This window comes from Manacus candei, unplaced genomic scaffold (genome assembly GCF_025592945.1).
Source record: "Manacus candei isolate 608988 ecotype Guabito, Panama unplaced genomic scaffold, ASM2559294v1 h1tg000051l, whole genome shotgun sequence".
NCBI classification, from domain to species: domain Eukaryota; kingdom Metazoa; phylum Chordata; class Aves; order Passeriformes; family Pipridae; genus Manacus; species Manacus candei.
This window is the reverse complement of record NW_026138099.1, coordinates 4,755,054-4,770,624: the sequence shown is the minus strand read 5'-3', so window position 1 is coordinate 4,770,624 and position 15,571 is coordinate 4,755,054. Positions and strand designations below refer to the sequence as shown.

At 38.3% G+C, this 15,571-nt stretch overlaps 1 protein-coding gene across 2 annotated transcripts in view; it reads left to right on the top strand.

Annotated features, from left to right (window-relative positions):
• Window positions 1–15,571, top strand: part of ADAMTSL1 (ADAMTS like 1) — a 382,369-nt gene that overhangs the window by 271,275 nt on the left and 95,523 nt on the right. For both annotated transcript variants that reach the window (XM_051801328.1, XM_051801329.1), the window contains 6 exons: window positions 346–457; window positions 1,059–1,197; window positions 6,809–6,859; window positions 9,799–10,003; window positions 11,224–11,371; window positions 15,323–15,407. In XM_051801328.1, the coding sequence (XP_051657288.1) occupies window positions 346–457; window positions 1,059–1,197; window positions 6,809–6,859; window positions 9,799–10,003; window positions 11,224–11,371; window positions 15,323–15,407 (740 nt within the window). The remainder of the gene's footprint in view (window positions 1–345; window positions 458–1,058; window positions 1,198–6,808; window positions 6,860–9,798; window positions 10,004–11,223; window positions 11,372–15,322; window positions 15,408–15,571) is intronic.

Sequence of the window (15,571 nt, the reverse complement as noted above, 5' to 3'; positions counted from 1 at the left end):
CAGCAGATAATGGTAGGTAATTTTCTGTAAAGTAAAGATCATTCCATATCCTCTGTCTCTGTAAAATTATTCAGGAGCGCTAACCATGCATTTGCACTCGCTCTTTCAGAACATGGTCTCAATAATAGTCACTGATTATACTCAGAAATTTATTTGACTGTGTTTTCCAATAAAGATTTTGCTACCAATCTGTGATTCGTTTTGTGTATTTCATTTTCCTATTGCAAAGTGTATCTGGTATTTCATGTAGCTGCAAGATGTGTCACACCTGCAAGATGCATGTGGCAGAATACTTCTTCCCAGCATTTACATCAGTTTCACTCTTTGATGTTACCTCTTTTTCAGATTCGTTATGCTGGTGCTGCTGACAGTTCAGTTCAGTTCATCTTCTATCAGCCTATCATTCACCGATGGAGGGAAACTGATTTTTTTCCTTGTTCGGCATCCTGTGGAGGAGGTAATGAATTACCACTGTAATCCAAAAAGTCATTTGCATACAGGACCTGTCCCAGTTGCTGCCCTTGGTTTTGGATCTTTAAAAGGGGCAAAATCTGAAAATGAAAATAGTTACAACTAAATTAAGGGAGTGATTTAGCAACGTGGTAGTAGGTTGTAGTTTTTTAGCATTGTGCACACTCCATACATAAAGTACATCTTGATATCCACATCTGCATTTAATGCTACAGCTGTCAAACATAAGGGCTGATGGGATTTGGGCCTGCTTTGGAATCACAAGATGTCTCCATTTGTTCCCTGTCTATATTGAAACTGAGGGCACAACTGTTGATGATCAAGAAACCTCAGACTTTGATTTTGCTTTTTTTGTTCTAGGCTTCGGAATTTTTGTTTGACCATACTGGTTATCTTTTTGTTTCCTACTACATGTGATTTACATTGCTGTTTTCAATCTGGTCTGTAAATCAACAGCTGTTATGTGCAAAAGCACTGAAGCAAACTGAAATTAGTTTGCTTTTTACCAAATCAGAACTTGGATGCATTTCAGAGAGAGACAGGAAGAGCACCACATCTCATATTATTTATTCCACTGTGTATTGCAGGTTATCAACTGACATCTGCTGAGTGTTTTGATCTGAGAAGCAGCCGGGTAGTGGCAGATCAATACTGCCACTATTTTCCTGAAAATATCAAGCCAAAGCCAAAACTGCAAGAGTGTAATCTGGATCCTTGTCCTGCAAGGTCAGTCAGCTTGAATTTTAAAAGAGGCTGAGGTCTAAAGGAGTAAAAGTAGAAAAATATTCTGTTGCTATTGCACACAATGTCATTTATCCTATATAATGCAACCTCTTTCTCGTCTGAAAATGCACTGTGTAGAAGAACACCTCTGTTTAGCACCTTCACCATTGCAAGGACTGATTTGAAATGGTTGTTTCTTCCCTTCAAAATATATTTTGCCTCATTAATCATGACAAAGTACAAGAAAACAAATGGTCCATGATTCCATCCCCATGATCAGCATGTCTCTTAAGTGTTAATAAGATGGGAAAAACTCTTCTTCAGTAAAAATGTTGTTGGAAAATTACTGTCATCACAATTAGAGGAATTATTTTTATGTGGGTTTTTTTTAAAACATCCTCCTTAATAAAAAGCTTAGTTGCAGTTATGGCAGCTTGTAAGAATGTAATAAGTAAATTTTTTCTAATTATCAATATTCTTTTGCCCTGCACAAAAGTCTCCTCCCTGCTACCCCACAGAGTCACAGAGTGGGTAAAGTTGGAAGGGATCACGGTGGGTCATCTGATCTGATCTCCCTGTTCAAGCAGGATCATCCTAGAGCACATTACACAGGATTGCATCCAGGTGGTTCTTAAGATGGTTAGATTTACCTGCCACAGTACCAATGAGAAAGTAGTTTTATGTAGTTGCTTTATTTATTTATTTACTTTTTAATTCTAAGCTGCTTTTTTAAAAAAATACAGTTCTGTGCCAAATATGTAATTTGCCTTTTGGAATTTATGGATATTTTTCATACTTTTCCCAATGATTTTAATTGACATATTCTCAAATGGTTAAGACAGATGACTGCACAGTGCATGGGAGGAAAGACAGAAGAAAAATAACAATTGGCAGATGTCAGAAAGCAATTTTTGTTTTATATAAGACATACCAAGGCAAAGTTGTTGATATAAAGACCCTGAGGGAACGGAGAGTCATTTAGAAGTACAGCTATGCCATCCCAGGGTACACGCTGTAACAGAGAGGAATTGGCTTTTTGGAAACATCCTTACAGAATGCCAAATTGCAAATGATAACACCTGTTTCAGGCACTGTGAAGAGATCAGTTTTTAGCAGTCTATGGCAATGATAATTAAACCATGTGTTGCTTAGAACTTGAAATCTCTGCACCTTGAACAAGTCATTTTTTATAAAGGGAAGATACTATTGTACTGAAAAGATGTGCTGTTTAAAGCGAGAGTTTTTTCTGGAGGCTGACACCAAAGGACAGCTTTCTCAGCAGTCCTTTTCATTAAGTAGGTTTTTTTTAAGTATCCACTTAAATGTTTAGGTAGGGACATTGGCTTTTACCAGTCTGTAAAGTACTAAGACCATATTAAAGAATATATAAGTACAAAGTATGTGGTAGTTCTTCAAGATTCACATTGATAACCTGATAAAATGATCAGAATACTACCTATATGTCAGGACTAAGCATGGTGCTCCAGATATGTAACTCATATTGGTATTGCAACTGGGAATTATACTTACTGCAAAAATAGGCATTCAGAAACCAATGTTACCTGTACCTGTGGTGTTACTGTAGATGTCACCTACCCGGCTCTGAAGGGAAACAGTAGTAGTTTTACAGAATAACACATGGGAAGCGTTAAGGGATACCATCTCTTTGAGGACCTCAGTAACTGTTTCTCAACATGGAAAGTGTTCTTGTAGCACAGGGAGATAATGCCACAATGTGGCATCTTCAGAGAGCACCTAAGTACAGTATCACCCACCTTAGTGTCTTTTTCACAAACCTGTCGTCTGTCCAGTGATAATCATAGCTCTCATGAATATGTTGGCTCAGATGCTAAACTGTTTACTTCTATGGTGAACTTTTTCATGTCTTCCCAGTGTTTCCTTTCACTTAATGAATTAGCTGTCCACACCCAACTTAAGCTACTTAAACTTTTTATTATTATGTGCTCATTACTAGTAATATCTTTAACATAATCCAGACCATTGTTTAGATGGCACACTCCCTGCCATGCAGATCATTTACTCTCAAGTCTGACAGATTTCAGTGAAGGCTTAAGTCTGAGCTGTGTGAGTCCCCATCAGGAAAGAGGTGTAATAGCTCCAGTCACCTGGGAGCACGGGCAGCTGTGCAGTCGTAGCCCTATGAGTAGTACACCCCCAGGAAGACAGAGACCTCAGCAGAAGTGAAGGCTGTGAGCCAAAGGCGTGTGAGCATCCTGCAGAGGCTGGGCACTGGCACAGCAGGGTGCAGGACACCAGCAAACCAGCGGCAGGTGCCCCTACCCACTCCTGTCCTCGGCACATCGTCCTCGTGCGGGGTCACACCACTCTGCAGCATCCTGGGGGTAGATGTCCTTTCTCTCTGCTGGCTCCTCTCCCAGTTCTAGCACCCATTCCCCTACTTGGCTCAACAGGTGTCCAACCTGAGACTTGCCAAGATGCAGGAGGGGGAGGTGGGAAGGGCTGGCACCTTGTCAGAGAGAGGGAGTCATTAGGGAGGTACAGGAGAAAGGGATTCACATTTGTCACCTGTGCTAATGGGGGTAGCTGAAGGAGAAAAAGAAGCAATTGGGGAAGAGGACATCAAACATGACTTTCAAGAAATGCAGCTGCAGACAGTCATCCCAGGGGGAAGCAGAATGCTTGCAGAGGTGGCAGACTTGGTTGCAGCACTCCCACCTCTGGCATGTGCAGCTCCTGCTCCAGCCATACATGTCCCTTGAAGGGCAACTGTGCTGAGGCTGCCAGCACTCAGGAGGAAAACAAAGCAATCTACATGCTATATGACAGGACTTTTTGGTCTGAAAGGCATGAGAGATTTCAGACATATGAGACACAACAGCTCAACAAAATAATTTGCTTTGTACTTCTGCTCCTGCCAAAGCTCTAAGTATTTTGTGAATGAGTCCTGTTAGCTACTTGCACATATTTCAGCGAAGGAATTGTAATTTCCTCTGTTCATTTAGCACACCATCTGCTTTGCATTGGCTCAGTAACATACAGCAAACAAAGCCCATAAAGTAGATCTCTTCCATCTTTTTTGTAGGAGTATGATGGTAGATTCATGGAATTTAGATCACTTTGTCCAGTCAAAAAGTAACGATTCACTAAAGTAATCTCTAAGATTTTTTTTAATGTGTTCACTTAGTCTTGAGGTTTTTTTCTGGAACATGTACAAAAACCCCACACAAGACTAGCTAGAGAAGATGCAGTTGTCATTCACGATACAATGACCACCTGTTCTTCTGTCGTATCTTTAAGCCAGTTTTTTTGAAAAGTCATAAATTAAGCTATTGTGTATTATTGTGGGGGTCTTGTGATTACATTGCTGTGAATCACTGTCTTGCAGTTACAGAATGAGAGCTTTTAAAGGCAGGCCCTCACATATGCACAAGGATAGTGTCACTAATTCTGTGGAGCTCACTACTGTTTACAGAAGTGCGGTTTATGTATGCAGAATTCTTTGAGGGTCAAACCTTTCCAATGAAAATATTAATCTAGTGGTTTTAACATGTTATTTCATATTCATAACAGTGTTTTGATGTGGTATGGTTATTTCCATCTGAATGGTCTTGGGAATTATGCATTCTAAAACATGTAGACCTGGATTATGCATACAGATCATGTTTGTTAGAAAGAATTTTTCACTGCAATGAGCGAGAAATATTTTGAAATCTGTTTCTTTCTTAGACAGTAGATGCTTTTATAGTGTAATTATTTAATTTTGATCTTGGTACATAAATGTTTTTTTCCAACTGCTTTTCAGCAAGCTGATGAGCTGGAAAGTGCAAAGGCTTCAGAGTGGAACTTCACAGCACTGCTGAAAAAGTCAGGAAAACAGCAGATTTCCAAAAGCATGGACAAAAAAAATCTCAGAAAAAGTTCCTTTCCATTTTCTTAAAATATGCAATTCCTCTTAAATTCTTCAAGCATTTACCCATGAAGCTAAGTCTGAAAAGACTTCTTTCCTGACCATTATCTAAATGACCCATTTGTCTTTTCCAAAGTTTCCCAGTGCCAGAACTACCTCTTCTAGCTTTTGGGATTTTTGTGGGGACAAGCAGCTCTCCGAAGATGCAAATATGCGCACTCGTGCAGAGGGTTCCTTTAACTGCAGAGGCTGCTACTCTTAGAAGGAACTATCTAGTCCGCATCACACATTCCAGGTCTCCAGCTCCTTCTTGTTCTTCAGCTGGAAAATTCCCGTGCACTGACCTGGTGCTGTCTCCTTACTGTGAAAACACAATGGGATCAATTCTTCTGTCCAGGACAAGTTATGCACATAAACCCCCTATTGACTGAGAGGAGAAGAGACCCCTTCAACCTTAGCCTGACAAAACTTCTTTAAATGCTTACAGCATATTTTAGTGAACTGTGTTGAGGATGGAGAATACTTTCTCCCTTTCCCCTTCTTTGCTCCTTCCCCCTTGCAAAAATTCATAGCAGCATACCAGCACCTCTCATCTGCAAAGGACTCCCAAAACCCACTTTTTTTCTTGTCATCCAGTTTCATCTCTCCATAACTTGGGTAGGGACACACTTTTTATTTCAATGCAATTGGTATTCACTCTTCAATGGTTCCACCCACCTGCCCTATCCAGATCCCCAGGTGGCTTTGATGAAAATGATGATGATTGAAGTGCTCTGAGATCATCTGTTTGATGTTAATAGATATGCCTAAATTGGGAGAATAATGGTTAGCATTATTCTGAGTCAGAATTTACAAAAAGTGCAGATAAAATATGAAATTCCAGACTAGTAATTCGGTGAGACCCTGTGGTTGCCAACAAGACAAGTCACATCCATCTCATGCATAACTGGCATGATAATGTTTCAGATGATTGCTAATTTTGATCTACACTATTGCTTTTTATAACCTTTAGATGTTATATTATTTAGATATAATACCAATAACACTACAGCAAAGCAAGCCAATCAGTCACAACAACACAAAAAACAAAGAAACAAAAAACCCAGTCTGACATGTTAATCTTCTCTCAAGCTCCTCATTTCTTCCAGAAAAAAAAAAAAAGCAAACAAAGAGGCAGATCTGGTCTAATTTAAGATGAGGAAACAAGAATGTCAGATTTGAATTCTTGCACAGTGATTCCCCAGATTTCTAATCTTGGCTCCTATTAAAGCAGAAGTTTTATGTGAAGGGCAGAAACAACCATATAATAGTTTTAAAAGGGATTTGATCTAGAGCTCTTGGAAGCACAGATAAGTTCCCTTATTAAGCATAAGTATTAAGCATAGAAACTTTTTTATGCTAGGTAACAATACAGTAAATCTAAATAATATTTGGATCACTTGTGACAATGGATTGCTTCTTTGTCAAACAGTAATGTATTTATAACAATGAAGTAGTAATCATTTTTTGAACAACTCAGAAACAATAGGATGGCAGCATAAGTTTTGTTTTAAATGACAGCTTAGGTAAAATATCTTGTTTGGCTGGTTTGTAATACTGTAATACAAAAAGTTGTAAAAGGTAATACAATATTGTAATACAAAAAGTTGTATAACGTAATCATTTAGTGTTTATTTTATTATGTGTACCTTCTACTCAGAGGGTTGGCATTATTGTTCCTAACAGTGATGGATACAAGCAGATCATGCCCTATGACCTCTACCATCCCCTTCCTCGGTACGTAAAACAGTCAATCGATTCTAGGTTTAACAAACACATTTTCTTCTTCTTTTTCTCTTCTCTATAATTCTGCTGTTAAAAGATGCTGCTTTTCTCTTGCTCTGAATTCCTGCAGATTAACCTAGAGATGTTCAAGTGCTAACCTGTAGTAATAAATTCTGTCAATGCCAAACTGAAATTGTATTCTAGCTGAAGCAGAAATGCAGACTTACTAAGTATGTGGTCCCTTTCTTTCTCTCTTTCCTTCGCTTTTCTCTTGCACTTTTCCTTTTTTTCCTTTACTTCTCTCTGAACAGGACTATAACCTGTTGCTTTGTAATTAACCAAAGGACTTTCCCTCTCTTCCCCCCCCCATAGTGCTGCTTCTTGAATGCTTATAAATTGTCAGATTTTGAGGTTTGACAGTATCAGTGTTGTGTTCTGATCCTACGAACCCATGCTAATGCCTTCCCTGGGGTCACTAATTCATTGGCCTCTCTAAGAAATAAGAAATCATAGGTACAAATCAAGATCTGATTTTTATTATTAATTATATCATAATTTAAATGTCTTTAATGTAAGATTTAAGATTCTTGTGGAAATAATCAGATGAGTAATTATTCTTAAAACTGTAAATAAGACTCCTGATGATAAAAATGTTTGATAGTTGAATGATAATAACCTTTAGGTTTTGAAATACCATCTGGACATGCAATAATATTGTGCTGTTTCCTTCTTCATTGATTTATTGTGTCATGGATTATGAAATCACAGAAAGAACCCTGTAGGAAACTGCTAGTCTCATCCTGGTGAGGAAAAGACCTCCCTCAAACAGTGCCATAATACAGAGAGCTTTCAGCATCACTGTGCAAATGCAGTGCAGTGCAGAGCAACTTACTAGACAAGTGTTGTGACGGCCATTCATGTTCACATCATTTATCAGTTATCCGTGCCATTGGATTAGGCTTTTCTCTTCCTAGCTAAGTGCTTATTGTTATGTACACATAGTCAGTATCTCCAGATATTTGTGAGATACACTTATGAAATATATCTCTGCATCTAATTCCTGTTTTCTGGGAAACACTTTTCTCTGTTCCTTATTTAAAAAAAACCACCCACATGCATACTGCCAAGCCTCAGAAGTTAAACCCACTTGTAAGGAATATGGAGGCTTTAACACTGTAGCTTTAAATTAAACAAAGTTTATTTCAATTGTGTACAAAGGGCTTGAACACTGATAAAGGACAGAGAATAATTTTATATCAGGGGATGATTCAGCAGTACTTAATAGTGTAGGGATTGTATTTAGGTAAAAAGCATTCTGAGCTGGCAGCTAGACAGAGGCATTTTTACTGCTGAAGAAAATCCAAAAATGAAGGATCAAAATGCCCTGCAGTATTTGGCTTTCAGCAATACTGAAAGAAAAAACAAAACAACATCCTTCCCTGAAAATGATCAAAAGCTGTTCCGGATTATGGTTTCATCCCATAACCTTCCCTTTACATCCACTCTCCCAGCCTTATTGCTCTCCTTTAAATCCTTTAAATATGTAACATGATCAGCACAAAATGATGGCTGTGGCATGGTGTAAAAACGGTTTCACCACTCCTATTGGTAAGTCATAGTGTTAATCAGTGGTCGTAACATTCATAAATGATTATTAGTATAAACCCTTTCACCATGAGTTTTATGGTACTTTCAGCCAGTAGCCAAGTGTAGGTAGTGCTAGGTGTACTGGAAAAGATAAGAATATGGTTGAGATGATGAAAAATCAGAGAGAAAAATAAACATTTTTCATATTGCTTGACAATCTTGGGGATTCTGTAATTGTTACTTAACAAAAATATTTCCTTTGTTTTAAGTGGGAGAAAAAAAAATCCTCACCTTTCACTTTTTTTACTTCTTGCCTGAAGCAGAAAGTAGGCTTGGTATTTTCCACAAAAACTATTCTTTGAAGTCAAAAAATGGAATCTTATGACCAAAATAATTGCTTCAAACAGTATTTGTAATATCCTTCTCAAAAGGACACTTGCCTTTGTGGAAAAAAAATGATTTTGTGAAATGTTTCCAGGTAGGTAGAACATACATACTTCTGTACCATCAGGCATGCACAGGATTATATAGGAATAGCCATACTGGATCATGAGAATGGTCTCACAGGTAATCTGTGGCAACGGCTTGAATATAAGAGAGGCAATACCAGACTGTATTATGTAGACAGACATGTACATATATAAAGGAATACATACCTTATGGTATCTGTATCACTAAAAAAAACCCCAATTATTCTCATAGGTATGCATAGCCTTTCAGAACATATATGTTGTTCTTTGGATTTGCCATTACACTCTCAGATGGTACCTGTAGACAAAAAAAAAGATGGTTTCTCGGTTCCTCTCACTGCCTTAATTACAAGGAAACAAGGTCCTTCTGGTTTATGCATCAGAGGACATATATCTTATCAGTATAGTTAGATCTTTTCAGTAATTTCCTCCCATTTTTTTTCTTTTTTCCTCTGCTGAGTTGCTTCCCTGGAAAAAACCACTACTGTTTCCCTTTATTTTCTTGCAAAGGAGACATCAGCCTTGGAGCACACTGAGTTTCCAGTGATTTGTGACAAAGATTCCTCAGAATATGACAAATTGTGAAGATAATTTAATTCCATCAAGTAATAAAAAAAGAAATTAGGTTAAAAGTATTTCAATTTTCTGTGGTAGTAGTAATTGGGTTAGTGGGAGAGAGGCTGTTCCATATTACTTGTCTGTGACTTAAAGACACCAGCCATGAGCATTCTTTGCTGCTATGGACACTTATGAAAATAGATATATGATTAATTTTTACTGACACTAATCAGAAAAGAAAATACACTTACAGATAGCAATTTGTGCATTTTTGGGGTACAGTTGGGGGTGGGAACAGCAACGGTTACTTTTCTTGATGCCTCTCTGTTTTCTCAGATGGGAAAGTACACCCTGGACTGCCTGTTCCTCATCCTGTGGAGGAGGCATTCAAAGCCGTACCATCTCATGTGTGGAAGAAGACATTCAGGGGCATATCAGCCCTGTGGAAGAATGGAAATGCATGTATACTCCAAAGATGCCTGTTGTCCAGCCTTGCAATATATTTGACTGCCCAAAGTGGCTTGCTCAGGAATGGTCTCCGGTAATCAATTTAGCTTTGTTGGTTTTGTATTTACCACACTAGGAACATATATGAAATTATAGTTTAGTGAATTTGTGGAAGTAGGGACATTCAGTGCTTTCTTTCCTTATTACCAACACCTTTGTTTTAAATTATGCTGTTTGTCTAACTAACTGCCAAGTAAACACTCTGGAAAAGTGTATTAAGATTAAGAAGAATGATGGGAAAATAAATCAGCTCTTTAATGTTAATTTGTGACTTTCTGCTAATAATAGACTGGGTATAAAAATGAAATGCACAAAAAAAGCCCAGTAATCATGTAGTGGTATATCTTTATTACAACATTGGGACATAAATTGAAATTCATTAATTGCTGAGAAATTTCCAGAAATACGTAAAGCTGTAAATTAGTCTGCAGTTTGACACTTGCACTTTTCTGTTCCTGATTTGGCTTTCCTCCCGTATGAAAGTAAACTTCTTTGAAATGTCCTTCTACAAAAGTAATAAAGTACTTTGACTTCGTACATGAAGATGTATCTTGATTGTAGTTTCTCAACAAATATATGTGTTTAGAAGCTAAGCTCACATACCGATGAGGTGTTGACTGATTGCAAAGTGTTGACTGATTTCTACATGGAAGCTGCTATCCAAGAGCAAAGAAATATTGGTGGTATCCATAGCCCTCCCCGCTGGTTAGTAGTTTTGATCCCCTCAAGTGCAACCAATTCTGAAACAATCTGTACAGAGGGAAAAAATTGATAAACCATTGCAAAAACAAGTGAGGCTTAAGAAAGTATCTGTGAGAAGAAAGTGCAAGAGTTTTCCATTCTGGTTAGTACCTTGTTCCAAAAAACCTGAGTGTCGCTCTGTTAATCTGTAAGCCCCAAAACTTTGTCCAAGCAAAGCAGAGTGGCTCCAGATGAAACTGACAGGGTGTTAGTGAGCATATCTAATATGGGACAGATGGCCACAAGCCATGTAGGCAACACTGCAGGAGTGGCACTGCAAGAGAAATCCAATGGCAAAATGTCCAAATCAAGTAAATGTTCAGAGCAAAAAGGCAAAAATTTCTGTCACTTTTATACCACATCCATAACTACCAAATATTATGAATACTTTATGTTCAAGCTTGGGTGTTTCTGCAGCATGTTTCTTGCTCTCTGATGTACACATAGTTCTGTTGCATATTCCCCTTTCACTCCTATGATGTATCACACACACCTTTTTTTTTTTTAATCCAGTGCACTGTGACCTGTGGACAAGGACTCAGATACCGTGTAGTCCTTTGCCTTGATCACAGAGGAATGCATACAGGAGGCTGTAGTCCTAAAACAAAGCCACACATAAAAGAGGAATGCATTGTATCCACTCCTTGCTACAAACCCAGAGGTAATGAGACAGAAGGGTTCTCATAAATTTTTCAGAGTTCTTCAATTTTCAACAGTTTTGTGTTGTTGCTGGCATCACTGTTTCTACCTGCACTGAGTTATGTTTTGCACCTGTCTGTTCCTGTGCCTGCTAGCAACTTGAGTGAGTACTGACCTATTCCTCTTTCTTAAAAGCTTTGGGCTTTTCATTGTTAATTTCTGGTTCAGCAGACCAAGCAGTATAATTTTGACCCTATTGTGAGCAGGTGTGACTTCACTGTTTGTGTCTGAGCTAAATTTGCCCTGTATTTTAAAATAAATTGAATATATAAACAATGCCTATAATGCCTTATAAATGTAACCATAATTACCAAAGTGGCTGTTCATAACTTGGAGCTTGAAATAGGTCAGAAGCAAGCATTGTATATCTCCTCACAAGGCCCCTCTTACTAGCTAGGCTGTAAAATTTGTCAGACTGCTAGGTTTGAAACATTTTATGACAAGGAGTATGCACAATCTGTATAGAAATATTTTTTTACTTGGGCCTTAGACAGATAGTAATACTGAGGTAAGTCCCTCGCGTTTGATGAAAGAAGAAGAAAATATTTCTGCAGTTGTTTGGAGGTTCTTATGGGACGGGAATATTATAAAGAGTCTTGGAGATGTGGTTGGATTAGTGGCAGTGACTAGGTGCAGCCGATGAATGTATTTGACCATTGCATGGGATTATGCATGTATACAGCTCTATTGTTACCACCTCTGTGTGTGTATGCTGACTAATGTATGGAAAATTTTGGGCTACAGTGATGCAGGTGAACTTAATTTTCCTAAATTGGAGACTTGAACTCTACCATAAGAAGAAAACAATTCCTGGAAAAACAAAAAAAGAATTGCTATCCTGAAACATATTAAGAGAACCTTTTATGAAGCCCCATGAAATAAGATTGACCTGTGACCTCATACTATTCCAAGATGGAACAGTGAAATTCGGAGTTTTAATTTCTGCGCTTGGTGGCTAATGATGGGCACACTTGCCAAGTTTCAAGATTCCAGTTTGTCTGGACCATAAGAATCCACTGTGTCTACCAGCCACCAGAATGGTGAAACCCAGCCATAGGATCTCTGGGGACCCTATGGGTATGGCAATGGGTATGTTTGCACTGTATTTTACTGACCAACATGAGCTCACTCCATCCGCCTTCCAAGATGTAAAAAAAAACAAAGCAAAAAAGGCCCATGTGTTAGCATGACTCTGGGCGTCATACAGAGGATCAGGGATTTTCAGCTCGTCCAGTTAGCTGCTTTATGGGGCTTTATAGATTTATGGTGTTCAGAACACAGGTAATGCAAGATCTGGTCAGCCTGTAACATACAGTCTAAGCAAAATGCAGTAAGACAAAAAAAATCATATGTTGGAAACCACCCACTACTGACTTCTGCATAGGGAACCTGAGAAGGGTGCAAGACTAGCTAGGAAAGCTTTGCTTGCCTGCGTCTCTCAAGAAGTATCTTCCAATGGGACTTGTCTGGGAATAAAGTTAATTGCTGTTTGCTGGAAGTCCACCCTTACAAGAGCATGGTGTCTTTACCCAGGGCAAAATCTGTGCTGCCCTTTGCAGCACATACATCATTAATTTATGGTTGTAGGCAGTTATTTCCTTCTTCCATTTTTTCACATGGGATGGAAAGTCCCTTGCAAAGCATACTGGCTTGCCTTGGCTTAGCTTTCCTCTTCATCTTTGTTCTGCAACACTCTCGCAGTTCTCCCTGTGGTAATGCAAGTGGTAATGTTTGAATACCCATGTAACTGTAACATGAAGGCTGAATAGTGCTTTCAGAAGAGTTGGACTGCACAATATCGAGAGGTGTCTTCCAATGCAAATTATTCTGTTTATATACTGGAGGTTTGTCCTTTTTATTTCACACATCTAGAGTTAAAAATTTAGAGCAGTAGAGATAGCAAAGTGCCTCTTGTCTATTGACTGTTTTAATAATTAGCCTGCTTTTGCCTTCTGCAGCTGTATTAACACAAAGCAGAAAACAGTCTTCCTGACTAAAGTAGCAAGGCAAAAAATATGGACGTCTCTCTTCTTTTTACACATTGGGCTAAAAAGACATTAAAGATCTATAGTTCATATGATTTATTTCATTTTAGTTTATTCAAACACTAAGGCACTTTATCTTGCACCAATAAGGGGGAAAAACAGGATATCACTGGATTAAGTAATGATTTTCAGTTTTAATAGGGAAAGTGTATTCATCTAATATGACTTTCTGTATAATATAGGATTTAAGTGTTTTTACTGGTAGTGTTTTATGAAAAAAAAGAGATTTTACTTTAATTTCCAAAGGTAAAAATTCCTCCTTAGCTTATGCTAGAAGTGCTTTTTGTTCATTTTTCTGTCAAAGCATACTGTACAACATCAACATTTCTAATCCTCTAACAAATTTTACAGTGCAGATGATAATTAACTACACCTCTAAAATAAAGAAAAGTTATTTAAAAAGTCACATAACAGGCAGCAGTACACAAGAGCTTCTGCTTTTTAAAAGCACTTGCATCGAAGCAAAAAAGCACAGAAGTGAGATTTGGTTTTCCAAAACCCATAAAACAAACTGCAGAACATATAAATAGAAATATCTCTGACATATTTTAGATGACAAATGTGGTAAAATACAGATTAAGCTAAGAGCTGTGCTGGCAAATATTCATCCTTAAATGACTCTAATAAATATGTTAGAGTAAGAGCTTGGCATGCTGTTTCTAAGATAGAGGCATAATAACTCTGTTACTGTCCCTTTTTATCTCAGTTAATAACTTGCTCCAAGGAAATTTGCATGACTAAAGTTCCAGTAGCTGTAAAGTCAAGTTGTAAGTTGTCATTCCTCTATGATACAACTAACAGGTGGAAAATTTCATGTGTACATGTGAAATGTTTATTCTTATGCACAAGAGAGTCACAGAAAATTCCTAACTATTCTAAATGACATTAACCTGCTTCTGTTGGTGAGTATAAATCCATCATTATATAAACCCAAAAGGCTCAGGTGATTTGTGAGTGATAAATAGATTTGGTCCTGCTCAGTGATCTGTCTCACCGCCTTTTGTTTGTGTTTTTCCCCTAATCCAAGACCATGTTTTGTTGAAATGCAGAGCTCCTTCTCAAATTACAGTGCCTATTTGATGTTGCTTTATATCCTTGTAGAGCTAAAACAGCTCCACTACCTTCAGCTCAATTACTCCACTTTAACATTGCATGAAAGTGGAATTGGGCTTGCAAAGCAACATGACTCTGCACTCCCCACAGCAGACCAGCTCGTTAAATTGTGCACACATCCTGGAGGACAAGAAAAGCAGCCCCCCTGTTTTCCATCAGAAATGACAGAAAAAGTATCAAGCACATTTTTTTAAATCCACATAGCTGATGAACTGATAAAGTTGAAAAGCATAGATGGGCCATTTTATTAAGGTTTTTCTGTGGCATCACTCATCCAACCAAAGGTTTTCTTCCTTTTTGTAATCTACCAAACCCAAGCTTAAGATGTCTTCTGAAGTTCCAAAATTTAAAGGTAGACACACGGATGTTACACATTTTACCTTTGCAGTATAATGGAGACCTATTACACTTGCAAGACTCCCTCCAAAAAGTACTTTCCAAAGTGCCTACTTTTACAGTCCAGTTGTAAAGTCTGAAAGGTGACCTAATTTGCCTTTCTGGCTTTAGGACACCATAGCCCTTCTTCCTGTAACACTGAAATATCTGGCCATATAGTCTTGTAAGCATTATAGTCCAGGTAATGGAAGAGTTTCTTTCTTCTGCTCTCATTTTTCTCTTTCTTCTTTGTGCTTAGCCTCCATGTGTGTGAAGTCACACATGCATCATATGCAAGGTTGGTGAGAGCAGGGAGGCTGTCACACACAGTAGTGTTACTGCATGCTTCCTGTTTTCATGTGCTTGTGCTTGCTTCATAGAGAAACTTCCTGTGGAAGCAAAGTTGCCATGGTATAAGCAGGCTCAAGAGCTGGAGGAAGGAACAGCTGTATCTGAAGAACCATCGTAAGTCTTAAAAATTTGCTTACAGCAGATTCTCATTATGTGATCCAGAGAAGTTGTGGATGCTCCCTCCCTGAAGGTGTTCAGGGAGGCCAGGTTGGATAGGGCTTGTAAAAACCTGGTCTAGGGATAGGTGGCATGGTGAAACCATGGCAGGGGGGTTTAAA